The 15943-nt window shown below is 50.8% G+C and overlaps 1 protein-coding gene across 2 annotated transcripts in view; it reads right to left on the reverse strand.

Annotated features, from left to right (window-relative positions):
* Positions 1–11186, reverse strand: part of Radil (Rap associating with DIL domain) — a 44814-nt gene extending 33628 nt beyond the window's left edge. Inside the window, exons 1-2 of one of the 2 annotated variants that reach the window (XM_070033463.1) lie at positions 11089–11186; positions 6279–6877 (exon numbers count right to left, since the gene is read on the reverse strand). In XM_070033463.1, the coding sequence (XP_069889564.1) occupies positions 6279–6813 (535 nt within the window). In that variant the 5' untranslated portion in view covers positions 6814–6877; positions 11089–11186. Of the gene's footprint in view, positions 1–6278; positions 6878–9915; positions 9994–11088 lie in introns of those variants that run through there. The other variant, XM_070033462.1, reaches the window with a different exon arrangement.
* Positions 11187–15943: the final 4757 nt, after the last annotated feature.

Raw genomic sequence — 15943 nt, forward strand, 5'->3', positions numbered from 1 at the left:
TTTTTTCTGGTCTGTCTTGGGCTTGAACTCTGAGCCTAGGCACTGTCCCTCAGCTCTTCACCTTAAGGTGAGTGCTCTACTACCTGACCCACAGCGCCACTTCCAGTTTTCTGGTGGTTTATTGGAGATGAGTCTCATGGACTTCCCTGCCAGGCTGGCTTTGAACCTTGATCCTCAGATCTCAGCCTCCTGAGCAGCCAGGATTACAGGCGTGAGCCACCAGCACCTCGCTTAGGAGTAATTCTTGACACCTCTCTTTTCCATTTCCAAATACTTTCACAACATATGTGGAATCCATCCATTCTGCTCCACCTTGTAACTAACCACAGTCCACACCTCCATTAGTTCTCATTAGTCAGTCAGAGCTGGGCTTCTACAATCAGCCTACCACTCTGACTTCTCAAATACTCTGTTTCAGTGGCCTCTCAGTACACTTGATCTAATGTCCAAAACAATTTCCCAGTACCACTAAGAAAAAATCCAAAATGCCTACCAGCCCATATTGTTCTCTCTCCTCTTTCAGTTCTTTGGCCGCTCACTACTTATTAAGTGTGCTATCAGGTTTAGTATTGTATTAGAATTTCCTTTCAGTAGATCACAAGCCTTTCCATCTCATCGATGTAGCTAGTTTTTTGTTTTTTGTTTTTTGTTTTTGGTCTGAACAGAAATCTTCGGTTTTGATGTAGTCAAAACCCATCTACCATAAGATGTGGTTTGTACTTTTTTGTGTGTGGTACTAGAGTTTGAACTCAGGGATGTGCAAGACTGGCCCTCAACTACTTAAGGCATACCTCCACCCTTGTTTTTTCAAGATGGGGTCTTGAGAACTGTTTTGCCTGGCTGGCCTCCAACCAGATCGTCCAGATCTCAGGCTCCTCAATAGTTAGGATTAAACGTGTGAGCCACTGGTGCCTGTTTGTATTTTTTAAGGGAAATTTATGAAATCCTTCTTTTGACTATATTGTTTTCCACTTGACATCTAGGTTTTTAGTGCATTTAGGATGAAGATTTTTTTTTTTTGGGGGGGGGTCTGGTCATGGGGCCTGAACTCTCAGCCTGGGCGCTGTCCCTCAGCTCTTCAGCTCAAGGCTAGCACTCTACCACTTGAGCCACAGCACCACTTCTGTCTTTTTCTGCTTATGTCGTACTGAGGAAGGCATGCAAGGCTAGCGCTCTACCACTTGAGCCACAGTGCCACTTCCGGCTTTTTTCTTATGTGGTGCTGAGGAATTGAACCCAGGGCCTCATGCATGCAAGGCAAGCGCTCTACCACTGAGCTACCTTCCCAGCCCTGGGATAAAGATATCTTTTTTCTCCATGTAGTTCAAGCAAACTGTTCCTGTGCCATTTACAAAATCTTTTCTCCAGGATTTGTGGTGGTGTTTCTATTCTGTGCCCTGGTCTCAACTTGTTTGTTCCTGCCTTGAAACTCACATATTTTCAATTTCCATGGCTTTATAAATGCTGTCTCATGTTTTTGCCTGGGCTGGCTTCAAACAAGACCCTCTTGCCTCTACCTCCTGAGTAGCTGGATTACAGGCATGTACCACCACCCCTGGTCTCATGCTTGCCTTCTTGTGAGGAAGACATCCCAAAGCAAATGAGAAGGCCTTACTCCCAGGAAGGAAGCTATGTCACCATCAGAACAGGCCTGATGGCCACAGTGGGCACCCAATGTTGAGGCACTGGTATGGAGGATAAACAGACTCATCTTAACTGAGTCCAGCGGCTCCCAACCAGGGCAGGCCTGCCTCCCAGGGGACATGTGGCAAATGTCCAGAGATCTATGTGGGTGTGCAGGAAAAGGAGCAGGAGGGCAGATGCTGGTCTGTACCCTGCAATACACAGGTTGCCTCCCACAGCAAGGTGTCAAGAGGGGTGGGGGAGGGTGGGGAAGAGATTGCTCTCCATGTACTCCAGCTGGAAGAAAGAAGACAAAGTAGACAGAAAGACCTCCAGAAGCTTTGTACTGGCGGCCTGCACAAACATTTCTTCTCCCTCACCCTTCCCAAGCTGCTGACAAAACCCACATGGCCTGCCTGTCACCTTCCCCACAATCCACATAAGTGATTGTCATCTTTATCTTGGTGACAGGACCCAGGCCCTCTCCAAATGGCACAAGCCTGAAGTCCCCGCCCCTGGGAAACTAGGGAGAGATAGACAGTGCTCCAAGCCCCAGTGCATCCCAGAACAGAGACTGCATTTTCATAGGCTGGAAATCCAGGAACACAGCAGCCGTGAAAAGCCGAGAAAACAAGGCACTGATATGCCCTCAGTACTGTGGATGTGCCCCAGTGACCCAGAGGATTCATGGGAATGGGAGGCACTCTTATTTCCATACCCTCAGAAGCTCCTGCAGCCTCCTCTACCCTGGGTTTGCTGGGGACCCCAGTGACTTGGCAGGAGCTGTGCCTGCTGTGTCCTGGGAGCCTCTGAGGGGCACTGAACTGCTCCTAGCCCCACAAGCTCTGAAACTGCTCCAGCTGCAAAGCACCAACTCCTAATCCAGGAATGCAAAGGACCAGCCGATAACATCTCTGTGACAAGGGCCTGACACTGCCTCCGAGGAAAGCAGGCAGAGCCCAAATGAGGACCAACCCCAAATGAGGACAGCTCCCCAAGATGAGGAGGTGCACCCTGAAGTGACAGGAGTCACCTCATGGGGACCTGATAGCTCCTCCCAAGCGATGACAGATAACAGGAAACAACTTCTCTGAACCCTACAGAACCCAAACTGAGATAAGGACCAACCAGGCCTCACTGAGACCTGTGACATTCCTTTCCCAGTGCCAGAGCAGCACAGGGTGCACAGGGCTATCCTGTGTGGACAGACAGGCACCTGCAAGCCCCACTAGCACCCCAGGAGGCTCAAGACAGACAGGCTTCCCTGCCCGAGGGTGTAGTAAAGCAGAGAAGTCTCACAAGCTGCTGTCTTTCTCCACAGTCACCCAGCTGCTACAAGGAACAACTCCTTGCTTCTTGTCACCTCCCCATAGCCACTTGGGGTCTCTGCCTTTAGCTGTTCCGAAAGCAGGACAGAAGAGACACTGGGTGCTCAGCCACAAGATTGAAGGCACAGCCAAAATCCCTTCCAATCCTGCAAGCCACAGAAGGCTGCATCAGGTCCTTTGCTAGGGACAGCTGCATATCAGATTCTGTGTGTCTGTGAGTACGTTCTAGGTCTATGCATGCACACATAAGTCAAAAGATCTCAAGCGGAGGTCTGGGCTCCAAAGTGAGTGCTGCCTCACCATCAGATTCCTCTGGGGCCAGCGTCTGCCGGCATTGTCGGCCCCCGAGCTGCCCTGCCCCTCTCCTCCATACTTCCCCTGGCCTAGCCCCCTACCCAGCCCGTACGTGTGCCTAAGGACAGGCAGCATGGACATGCTGTGACAGCCAGCCTTGCTCAGTCCCTGCAGCCCTCACTGCTGGCAAAGCCACGTGCACAGCCAGCAGACACAGGGGTGTCCAGTCCACACCTGGAGAAGAATGGCAGCCAGGAAGGTCATCCCTGGTGCCAGGCCTGCCTGGGCAGGTAACATGACCCATTCCATCCCAATAAGTGGGTCAGCTGGGCTGACAGCTCAATAGCCTCTTTATTGGATAGGTTTGAAAGCTACTAAGTTCAAGAGGCCATAAGCCATGGAACTTGTTCTTGCCATGCTTGATGCGAACCAGCAGCCTCCCCCAGGCCCATGAACTTGCACCAACCTGCGGCCACCACATAGCAACCACCCCATGTGGGCACAGTCAGCTACCCAAGGATCCACCCTGTGCAGGTGACACAGCACAGAGACCTTGGAATGGGCTGGGTTCAGGGGACAACCCTGTCCAGCCTGCTCTTTGCTGTCACTGAGCTCAAGGACTGACAAGCTACCCCACACATCAAGGGTCTTCACCTCCGTGCAGACTGCTGTCCCTCCCAGCTGACTCTTCCCTTTTGGATCTCCCTGACCTCACTGAGGGTGTTCAAAATGAGGCGTTGTCTAGATCCTTACAAGCAGGGTCAGACCAAAGCCAAGCTCCCATAAGCAGTGACTTCATGGGCAAAGGAGGGGGGGGGTCCCTATGCAAGCAGGAATTAGGGTGTTTGTCTGATGAGGAGGCTTTTTACTGTCACCCTGTGCCAGCAATTCTAGTCAATGCCAAACTGAGAACCAGTGGCTCACTCCTGTGATCCTAGCTACTCAGGAAGCTGAGATCTGAGGATCCTGGTATGAAGCCAGCCTGGACAAGAAAGTCTGTGAGGTTCTTATCTCCAATTAACCAGCAAAAAACTGAAAGTAGAGCTGTGGCTCAAGCAGCAGAATGCCAACATTAAACAAAAAAGCTACAGGACAATACCAATACCAAAAATAATACATAAATTAAAAAGAAAAACAATGCCAGTAACAACAGCCTCCTCCCCATTAGAAGGACACGTCCCTGCCCACCCCACCCCAATACTAGTGCACCACTGCCTGTTATAATAATGACAACATGAGGCCAAGTATGGAACAATATTAGACCAGTTGTGGTCTCAACTACTTGGGAAATGTAAGTGAAAGGATCAAGACTTGAGGCTAGTCAGCCAAAATTAGCCCAAGATGCTATCTGGAAAATAAACTAAAAGCAAAAAGCGGTGAAGCACTTACAGAGCAAACACAAACCCCTGAGTTCAATCCCAGTGCAATCAAAGAAAAAATTAGACACTGTAATTGCCACTTGCTGAGCCCCAAGGCCAGCACCACAGCGCAGGTGCATCACCAATCCCCTTGCGACTCTATAGACCACCCCCATTCTCCAGATACAGAAATTGAGGTCAAAAGAGGTGACATGATTTCCCCAAAGTAACAGTGCTGCAGGTCCCCCAGGACACAGGGGTCAAGCCCAAGACCCAAGCCTCAGCCACTCTGCTGCCGTGGCTCTCTTAAACATGGACACCATGATATAATGGACTGGCATGGGGGAACTGAACTGAACTGTCACAGCACCCTAAGGATGCACACAGGGCGCCAGCAAGAATGGGGCCTTTTCTACTGCAAAATGCCAAGAAACCAAGTGCTGAGTCGTGCAGGCTGTTAGCATTGTTTTGACTCTGGCGACAGATGCCAATTCTACTTTCTCATACAAAACAATGTGTACAATAGGGAGTGAAGAAAATGACAAACGTTGACACCAAAAATTTAAAAATACTTTGGCATGTTAGATAGGAAGGTGGTTCAAGTCTATCATTCTACCTACTTGGGAGGCAGAGATGGGGGTAGGGGGGAATCACGATTTAAGGCCAGCCCAGGCATGAAAGATTGAGAAACTCTATCTCAACCAACTGCTGGGCATGATGGCACATGCCTGCAATCCCCAGTGACATGTGGATGCACAAGTAGGAGGATCACAACCCAGACAGTCCTGGGCATAAAGTGAGACTTTTATTTTGAAAATAGTGCCAAAAGGATCTGGAGGTTAGGCTCCAGTGGCACAGCACCTGCTTAGGAAGCACAAGGCCCTGAGTACAGAAATATTACTAATAAACTAATATTTTTATGGCACATCTGTATTAAAATAACCAAGTTTGTTGGCGGTACAGGGTATGCACGTGCTAGGCAATGCTTTATCTCTTGAGCTACGTTCCTTAATTTTTTTGGACAGGGTCTCAGCAACTCTGCCAAGGCTGGCCTTGATCTCACAATCACCCTGCCTCCACTTCCTGAATAGCTGGGATTACAGGTGTGGACCACCAGGCCCAACCAATAGCCAACTTCTTTCCACCAACTGAATACCAACAGACACAAAGCAGCAGGCCACCAAGGGCTGTCGAGACCTCAAGGCCAAGGCAAGCTAAGTAGCTAGTTCCTGTACCAGCTGCCTGTGGCCCTGCTCCCCCCACCTCAAGAGCTGCCTCTGGCTGCTTTAGGTATCACTGTCCCACTGCACACTGGGGTGCAGCCACTCACCATAGGCCACCTGTTGATGCCATGTGGATTTATGAAGAATTCCTCCACTGTCATTCATCTGACCACTTCCAAGGCCCATACCACATCTAGATAAGATTCTGTGACACAGAGTCCCAGGGCTACCAGGCACAAAGACTGGATGCTCGAAAGCTCTAGGAAAGGCCATTAGGAGCCACTGCAGTGTACCACCTGGTGCCCTGTCCCAGACCAGGAGGTCTCAGGGGAAATGTTCAAAGGCTCACACAGCAGCTCCACTGGCCCCAGAGCAACCCTGCATTCGCCTGTACCTGTTCCTGTACCATACCTACCTCTGCTCCAAATCCCCAAGCCCCCAGCCTTCCTCACCTGCTGTGGTGGTGTCCACATCCTTGGCCGTGAGTGCTTCCACATCGGATCTTTTTCTTAGCTCAAACCTCCGAGACAAACCTTCTCGGGGTTTCCATAACTCCTGGATCAGGAGGGGCTTCTCGTTGTCCCCAAATACCCGGAAGCACTGGGCTTGCCACCTCTGTCCAGAGTCCCCAGGCTGGCCCACCACATCACAGAGCACATACTGGCTGGCATGCTCGGGGTCCAGTGAGTAGCGCTCGAGGGCCTCCTTCACCAGCTCCTGGGCACTGGAGGTACCAGTAGCAAGAACACTCTTGTAATGAGTACCTGAGCACACACTGTCACCAAACACCTTCAAGACCCCAGGGGCTGAGAGCTGGGTGGAGAGTTCTGCTGGGTCATCGCTGGCACCCAGGCTACAGAAGGTGGCATCCAGGTCCCGGTACTTGTAGCTCAGCGTCCGGGACAGCATGCTTGACAGTAGCTGGCCCTGCCGCTTCAGCTTGTTCTTGGTGGGAGGAGACATGATGAAGTGAGTCCCATAAAACATGGTGGGCAGGTCTTCATGGATGATGTCCAAAGGCTTCAGCCAAAAGGTGTGGAAATGCCAGGGCCTGGGAGAACAAAGTGAGTGAGATCTGTCAGCACCAAATGTCACAAGCATCAGTGCAAATGAGGCGGGGGGGCAGTGGTAACACCTATAATTCCAGCTTTTTAGGAGGCAGAGATTAGGAGGACTGAGGTTGAGGCCAGCCCCAGCAAAAAGTTCGAGACCCCATCTCAATCAACAAGCCAGGCAGGGTGGTACACTTGTGCTCCTAGCTACACAGGAGGCCATAAGTAAGATCTTGGTTCACCCCAGGGAAAAATATGAGACCTCCCCCATCTAAGAAATAACCTGAAACTAGAGAGTCATGGAATGTTGCTCTAAGAGTAGAGCACTTTCCTAGCAAGCACAAGGCCCTGACTCCATCCAGCAGACATATACACTTGAGGCCAGACCCCAACAAAACTTCTAAGCAGAAGACAGGACTGGAGCCTACGGGCCCAAGTGAAACAGGTCTGATGGGCTGAAGCGTGCTTCTGGGAAAACCTTTACTAAGAAGCAGGCTGAGGTCTCTGAAGAAGGTAAGCCACTCCACCTAGGACTCCAAATTCTGGGAAGCACTGGGCCCCAGCACAGGAAGAGTGGCCGCCAGCTGAATGTGGGAAGGCTCGTGCACAATCTCAACAAGAGTGGCTCTGGTCCAAGGCCAAGCCCACCATCCAGCAAAATCACAGCAGAGAAACATGCTGAACAACCTGGAGGGCAAAGTCTGGCCTCTGTGGACTCGATTTCTCCTACACCACAGTATGGAACCCTGTCACACACAGAGGAGCCAGGGAGATGGCTAATCTGCTGGCACAGAAAGAGTGACAAGCAAGCAGACTCCCACAATCAGGCAGAAAAGCTGGGTCCTCATCAGAGGACACTACCCTGGGATGCATGTGGCTTAGCAGGTCCACAGCAGACACAATGGGCTCTTCCAGAAGGGGGGAGGCATGCCTGGAATGTGTGTATTCCACCCACCACAACCAGCAGCCGCCAGACCCAGAGAGCAGGGAGGACTCTGAGAAGCCTGTATCCTACGCTACAGACTCTTAATCCTAATGCGCTGGGTGCCCCATGGGTTTACAGGGAGCATTATCAGTCTCCGTCACAATCCAGGCCAGACAGGAGGGCAGAGAGAAAGGAGGGGACTCTACAGGCTTTGCTAGGAGACTACAAACTGTGAAAACCTAGGCACACATCTCCTGGTGACCGCACCCCACTTCTGTGTTCATGTCCCAACACAGACCAGTGAGCCAGGCAAGAAGTCATTTCTAGAAGGCTCAGGAAAGAGTAGCTTAGGACCCAGTGCATGGCACTTGTCACTGTGACTGTGGACAACCAGCCTATGTAGGTCCCTAGCCTTGGAAACTGGGTACTGAGGGCAGAGCATTTAGAGGACCCCCTCCAAAGACCTCAGGAAGCCAACACAGGCTGCCATTGTGAACCAGGGCTCTACCACTGTCCAAAGCTGCAGGCGAGTTCCCGAACACTCACATTGCCACCTGGGCATGAATGAAGCAACAAAGCAGACCACCATTCAGCTGGCCAGATCACTGGCCTGCTGACCTCCAGGCATTCTGGAGGCCTGTGCCCTTCTAAACACTTCTAATAGCTGCAGACACCGAGGCCTTAGTACCCAACACAGGCCTGAGTACCCAACACACCAGGCTCCAACCACTCTTGGGAGTGATGCACATATTAACATTGTGATGTGTGTTCTCACAGTGAAAATGTTCAAGTTATGTGAGAGATCCATGAAGGAAAGCCAGAGCTAGCTCTGGGTGATCCCAGCTGCTTGGGGGGGTAGAGAAAGGATGATCAGGAGTTCCAGGCCAACCCAGGCAAAAGACAAAAGGGCTGAGGTGTGACTCAAGTGGTAGAGCACTTGCCTATTCAAATGCAAAATCCTGCATTCAGTCCCCAGTACTTAAAAACAAGCAAACAAAGAATGTTTGGAAACAAAGGATTCAAGCAGCCTGCAGCTTCTCAAAATCAGCCACAATCCTGCTCAAGAAATTCCCCACCTGCATGTCCCAATGTCCCCTGTTGGCATCAAGACCAATGTACATCCTCAGACCACCAGACCCTCCACAAACATTCACCTCTCTGAAGCTCAGTGGATCTCCCTGCCAGAGGGTCCCCCAATCTAGACCAAAGTGGGCAACCACCTCGACCACTAGAAGCCTTGGCCTCTGAAGATGGTGTCTAAGTTTCAGGAGTAAACACCAGTCCTTGAATAAACACCAGTGTTTAAAGGCCCAGATCCAATAGGGAAGTGACTAGCATCTTGTACTTGGGGGTAAACGCAGTTGGGAAATTGTCACTTCCATACTTCTGCTTTAATTTGAAAAAAGAAAAGAAATGGGAGCCAGGCACCAGTGGCTCATGTCATGCCTGTGATCCTAGCTACTCAGGAGGCTGAGATCTGAGAACTGAGGTTCAAAGCCAGCCTGAGCAGGAAAATCTGTGAGACTTTTATCTCTAATTAACCACCAAAAAGCTGAAATGGAGCTGTGGCTTGAGTGGTAGAGCACTAGCCTTGAGCAAAAATGTCCAGGGACAGCACCCAGGACCTGAATTCAAATCCCTGGACTGACAAATACGAGAAAGAAAAATGGAAAACTGCAAGTATGCCCAATGCTAGGTCCCCTGAGCAACCCCTGCCCCAGCTTGAGCTTCAAGTGCACCTCTCCCTTTTTGCAGCAGCTTCTTGGGTCAGAGTCTAAGACAGAGTTGGGAAAATCTTAAAAAGTAGAAAGACCATGTAAGCTAGGAGAGGGTGACTCATGGCTCTGCAATACATCCTTAAGTCCAACCAGTCCTTGCTAACCCTGAGCCTTATCCATTTTTTTGGAGGGGGGGGTAGGTTCAGAAAACTCTTTCCCCCAGACCACACATGCCATTTCCCTTCCCCTAATGAAGTGCAGAATTCAGCCTGTTTGTCCAAATGGGACAGGAGTGCAGGAAAAAAATCTTACAGAGTAGAGCATGCCCTGGGTAATCAGATCTGTTTTTTTCTGGAAGTGTGACCTGCCTTTGCCTTCACTGCCCAATTCTCACCTCAGTCACACAAACACTTGGGGACAGCTCAGGGCCCTGAGAGCTAGGATGCATGCTTTCAGCGAATGTCTCATTTCTGATGGAAAAACAAGCTTAAGTCACAGCAGCAGGACAGTGAGGTCAGTGCCGGCTGACATGGGTGGAGGGACGTCTTTCGATTCCAACAGGACAATGTGGAACCCATTATCATTCCAGCAGGAGGGAAGAGGAAGAGTAAACTGTGCACACAGAGCCTTGTCCCCCAACTTCCATGTACCCTATCTGTACAGCTCCAGTCTGAGGGAGGCTTGTCATGTGAACCCCATTCCATCAGGTCTCATTTTCCCGGAGTTGCCTCCTCCACAGTGGGATTAACAACTGCCTCCTCTCTGGAATGCATTATTAGGTGCCGAGACACTAGTAATCAAATTCTTTTTGGCAATTCAGATTAACCAAACACTTGACAGGCGACAGGAGCCGGGCGGGCAGGTCTGCAGCCCGCCAGGCCCCACCCCTGGGTCCCCAGGGACCGAGGCTAGTCCTTTCCCCGGAGGAGGGGTGAGGGGGGGGGGCAGGAGCTCCAGCTCAGCATCTGTCTCCTCAGACGCCACCCTTGATGGGGGGGGGGGGAGGGCTGGAAGTGCTACAGAAATAGCTGGGAAACAAGGTCCGTCCCAGCCAGGCACCCGGGTGTGGGAACCGTGCGTGCAGCGGGACGGGGCGTGGGAGGGAGGGTGCGGGACCCCACGCAGCGCCCCTTCTAGGCACTCCGGGGGGGAGAGTGGGTAACCGAGGGCCGGGAGTCAGTCCCCTGGGGGGCCGGAAGTCATCCCGTCCCCTGGGGGGGGCCGGGAGTTCCTCGGAGCGGAGCGGGGCTCTCCCGGAGGAAGCGGTGGGCCAGGCCACGCGCGCCAGCCCGCCTAGGGGTTGCCGCCCCCCCCCAGGCCCCCGCCGCAGCGCTCGCCGGTTGCCATGGTAACCGCGCAAGCCGGCTTTCCCTCGCTCCCCCTCCCCCTCCCGCGCCCCAATTCGCCGCGGGAAAGATGCACCCGTGCGCCTCGCCCACCCCAAGCGCGCGCCCGGCCGCTCCTTCAGCCTCGGGCTTCCGCGCCCCCCAGGACCCGACGGTCTCCAAGTAGCACAACCCTGACGACCCTCGCCTCCTCCGTCCTTCCTCACGCGCCCCGCACTCACCTCCAGCACAGCCCGCTGCCGCTGCCGCCGCGTCCCCGCGAGGCTCCCACGGCCGCCGTTAACCGGAGCCGGTGCCCGCGACCAGCGCGTGCCGCGGCGCCTCCTGCCGGCCGCGCAACGGGCAAGGCGGGGCCTCTGAGGGGGAGGAGCCTTGAGAGGGCGTGGTCACGGGGCGTGGCTTCTGGGGTGGGACTTGAGAGGAAAGGGTGCGAGGAGAGCCGGCAGCGGGGATCCCGACGTTCGATAGGCAGACACAAGTCTCTAGGGGCGGAGCTTCACATGAAGGGGCGGGGCTAGCCGACCAGGAAAGATGGGTTGTGCGCTGGCGCCCCCAACCGGGTAAGGAGATGGGCTCGAGGGGGCGGGGCTTCTAGGAGAGGCCGGGCTGGTTTCAGACAGCCCAAGGGGCGGAGCCTCTGTGGGAGGGGCGGGGTCTGTGCTGGACTGCGCCTGATGGGGGTGGTCCGCGTTCTTGCCTCCACATTCTTGCACTCAGAACCATGGCTGCCAGTTTCCTTTTCCCATCCAGTTTTGTTACTTTTTGTGCCAGTACTGGGGCCCAAACTCAGGGCCTGTGCGCTGTCCTTCAGTTTTTCCTCTTAATGCTGATGCTCTACCACTTGAAGCACAGTTCCACTTCCTTTCCTGCCAGGGCTGGCTTTGAACCATGATCCTCAGATCTCAGCTTCCTGAATAGCAAGGATTACAGGTATGAGCCACCCAGCGCCCCGCTTAATGGGATATATTTTATGGTAATGGCCCCACATTCAAGGTGATGAGATATTTATGGACTATCTATATGCCAGACTGTATATAGTTCATATTGGTGGAAACTCACATCTACTCTTGTGAGGCACATGTTTTTTTTTTTTTTTCAGATGAGGAGACAGAGGCTCAGAGTGATCAAGCTGTCTGATAAAATAATACGGGTGTGGGGCTGGGAGGGTGGCTCAGTGATAGAGTGCTTGCCTTGCATGCATGAGGCCCTGGGTTCCATTCCTCAGCACCACATAAGCAGAAAAAGCCAGAAGTGGAGCTGTGGCTCAAGTGGTAGAGTGCTAGCCTTGAGCTGAAGAGCTGAGGGACAGCGCCCAGGCCCAGAGTTCAGGCTCTATGACCAAGAAAAAAAGAAAGAAAGAATACAGGCGTGAACCTTTACAGCACATGCATACACACCAACCTTGCACTGGGAGGCAGGAACCATGCAGATTCCTCTGAACAAAGTAAAATGATCAGGACCAGCAGGCCATCCTACAAGGCTTCCCCTCTCTGACCCAGGCTCAGCTCTCCCTCCCTGCAATTCTCTTCAAGCAAGTGTTGACAAGCTGCAGCCTGGGAAAGGTGACATGTGACTTTTGGAAAATGAATGGAGGGCTGTGACGTCAATCAATAGATTCATCCCCAACAGATTCACAATCTGCAGGGAGGTGGTGGAATTAGGAAGTGGGGGCCAAGTTGTAGAGAGTGGGTCACTGGGCTGCTGTAAACAAAGTTTACACATAGCTGTGTCCATATGTGTGTCTATTGCCTGTGACTGATTTCATGGAACTAAGAGACTTTACAGCCCCTAAGCCTAAAACATTTATCAGCATTGTAGCCAATATCCCAGAGTGATCTAAGAGAGAACCAGGAAACACCTGCTGGTCTCCCTCTACTAATGTTGGTTTTTGCGTTCCTTTTTTAAAAAATTAATTATTTATTTGGCAGTACTGGAGTTTGAATTCAGTGCCTCTTGCTTGCTAAGCTGGTGCTACTATTACTTGGGCCACACTTCTGGCCCAGCTGGAACAAAAACATGTTAATTGGTTATAGAATCTCAGGGTTTTTTCTGTCCAGGCTGGCTTTGAATCTTAATCTTCCAGGTTTTAGCCACCTAAATAGCTAGGATAACAGGTGTGAGTTTTCTCACATTTCTGAAGCCCAGAGTTGGAAACCTGGTTTCCTCTGTGGCTTCTCCTTAACACTCAGGTGGTCACCTTCTCCTATGTGTCTCCTTCTGGTGGCTTTCTGCATTCCAGTCCCCTCCCCCCTCTCGTTATTGGGGCTTGCACTCAGGGCTTTGAGCTTTCTAGGCTGGTGTTCTACCACTGGAGCCACACTTCCATCCCTGATTTTGTTGATTATTTTCAAGATAAGGTCTTGCAAACTTTTCTGCCTAGGCTAGCTTTGATTCTTCCATATTCTCAGCCTCCCTAGTAGCTAGGATTATAGGCATGAGTAACTGGCACCTGACCAATCTCCTCTTCCAACAAGGACACTATTTAGAATGAATGAAACCCATTAATTATCCCATTAAGAGTTATACTTCTAAATACAATCATATCCAAAGTACTGGGAGTTAGTTAAAATTCTGCATATGAATTTGGAAGCGGCATAATTTAGCCCATAACCAACTTTTGTCACCTGCTTAATTTCTACTCATCATTTAAGGCTAAGAACAAGCACTGCCTCCAAGATGGCGCCAGGGAGCCACATCTCCTGATTTATACACTCCTGTGGAAGAGGAATGTGTAACCAGTAAGGCAGTGCCACAGTGGCATTGCACATTCCGTATGATAAAAAGGTAGTTTCTACTGGTGCTGTCTCCTGCATCACTTGCTCTGAGTCAATCTGGCTGCCATGCTAGAAAGACCTGCAAGCAGCTCTGAGGAGTTCCATGTGGGAAAGTAACACATCTAACCACAACCAGCGCCAAGGCTTATTCTGTGTCAGTGAGCTATACTAGACATGGGTCCCCCAGCCCTAGGAGCATTGAGATGGATGCAGTCCTAACCAACATCTTAGCTGAAATCTAACAAGAGGCCGTGATGATTTAGATATGAAGTACCTCCCCTTCCCCTACCAGACACACACACACACACACACACACACACACACACACACACACACACACACACACACACACACACACACACACACACACACACGGCTAATCTATTGAAGTCTTGGTCTACAATGCAAGCAGAGTTTAGAAGTGATTGGAAGGCTATGCCTTCAACCAATGGATTGATCCTCAATAGATTCACAATCTGCTGGCACTCATGGGAGGTGGTAGAAGTAGGAAATGGGGCCCAGTTTGGAGGAAGTAGCTCACTGGAAGTGCATCCTGGAAAAATATACTTTGTTCCCAAACCTGTCAGGTCTCTTATCTGCTTCCTGGCAACCATGAGGTGAGCAACTCTGCACCTCCATTCCTTTTCACCAAAATGTTGAGACCTTGGCTCAGAAACCAGAGCCAGCCCACCATGCCTGAAACTTCTGAAACCAAGTTCAAATAAATCATTTCTCCCTTAGGTAATTTCCATCATTTTTTTTTTGTCAGTTGTGGGGCTTGAACTCTGGGCCTGCTCATTGTCCTTTAGCTCTTCAGCTCAAGGAGATTGCTCTACTGCTTGTGCTACAGCACCACTTCCAGTTTCTAGTGGTTTATTGGAGATAAGAGTCTCACAGACTTTCCTACCTGGGCTGGCTTTGAACAGTGATCCTCAGATCTCAATCTCCTGAGTAGCTAGGATTACAGGTTTGAGCCACTGGCACCTGGCTCATCAATTATTCTTGTTGGTTTTTTTCCTGCCACATTACACGAAGTCTAATAAAGACCCTGAGCCAGAACCCCACAGCAAGAGTACTCTCAAATCCCTGACTCTCAGAAAAAGTGTGAGGTGATAATTGTGTATTACTGACTCAAGCACTGAGTTTAGGGGCAGTCTGTTATGCTGCAGCAGATAACTGATGTCCCTCTGACTGAAAGGCTTCCCTCCCCCAAATGCCCTCTCCTATCATCCTACAACCTTTTATGTTTTAACTTTGCTGTTGGTTGGTTGGTTGGTTGGTTGATCTGGCAGTACTGGTTTGAACTCAGGGCCATGCACTTCCAAGGCAAGTGCTATACCACTGAGATAGGCCCCCAGCCCTTTGGCTTTTTAGTTGTGTTTCAGATGGTATCTCACTTTTTGCCTGGCTGATCTTGGACCTTGATCCTACCTCTACATTCTGCAGAGCAGAGATTATGGGATGCACTACAATGTTTGACTTATTTGTGAAGTTCAAGTTCTCTTTAATATTTTTCCTCAGCTAGCTTTGAACCATGATCCTCCCAATGTCCACCCCCATGTTTCCTCAAATAGCTGGAATTATAGGTGTGAGACACTGCACCTAGCCACTATTTAGTCTTTTAATTAAGCAAGTCTACATTACTCAGACTATGTTCCTTCTGTGTAAATGAGTCATTGTTGCTCATCCTCCACTTATAATTCGCTAACAACGTATATATATTGGGATCACAAAACCCTTCTTGGATTGATCTCCAGTCACACTGAACTTGTTTTGTTATTGCTGTCTGCTGGTCCTAGGGCTTGAACTCGGGGTCTGAGCTCTGTCCCTGAGCTTCTCTGTGCTCAAGGCAAACACTCTCACACTTAAGCCACAATGCCACTTCTGGCTTTCTCTGAGTAGTTTATTGGAGAGATAGGAGTCTTACATACTTTCCTGCCTGGGCTGGCTTTGAACCATGATCCTCATATCTCAGCCTCCTGAGTAACTAGGATTCGATTACAGTCATGAACCACTGATGCCTGGCTTGAACTTCTGTTTTTCAAACGCTTCCCTCCTCCAAGACCTTTCTCTGCCTGCAGTCTGCTGTGCCTGCAGTACTCTTCATGTTGGGTGTGCTCCCTAGCACCTCCCATCACAGGGACTCCTTCCACATTTACCACCCAGTCCTCCCTCTTGATATCACCCTTCAGCCATGGTCTACACTATTATGTTTTATTTAATTCATAATCCTTTATCACTACTGTGAGATCATTAGTGTGTTTAACACATTTAAGCTCGTCTTCCTTACAGGCAGAGAGGC

This window comes from Dipodomys merriami, unplaced genomic scaffold, assembly GCF_024711535.1.
Source record: "Dipodomys merriami isolate MVZ:Mamm:240054 unplaced genomic scaffold, mDipMer1.0.p SCAF_22, whole genome shotgun sequence".
Lineage (NCBI taxonomy): Eukaryota > Metazoa > Chordata > Mammalia > Rodentia > Heteromyidae > Dipodomys > Dipodomys merriami.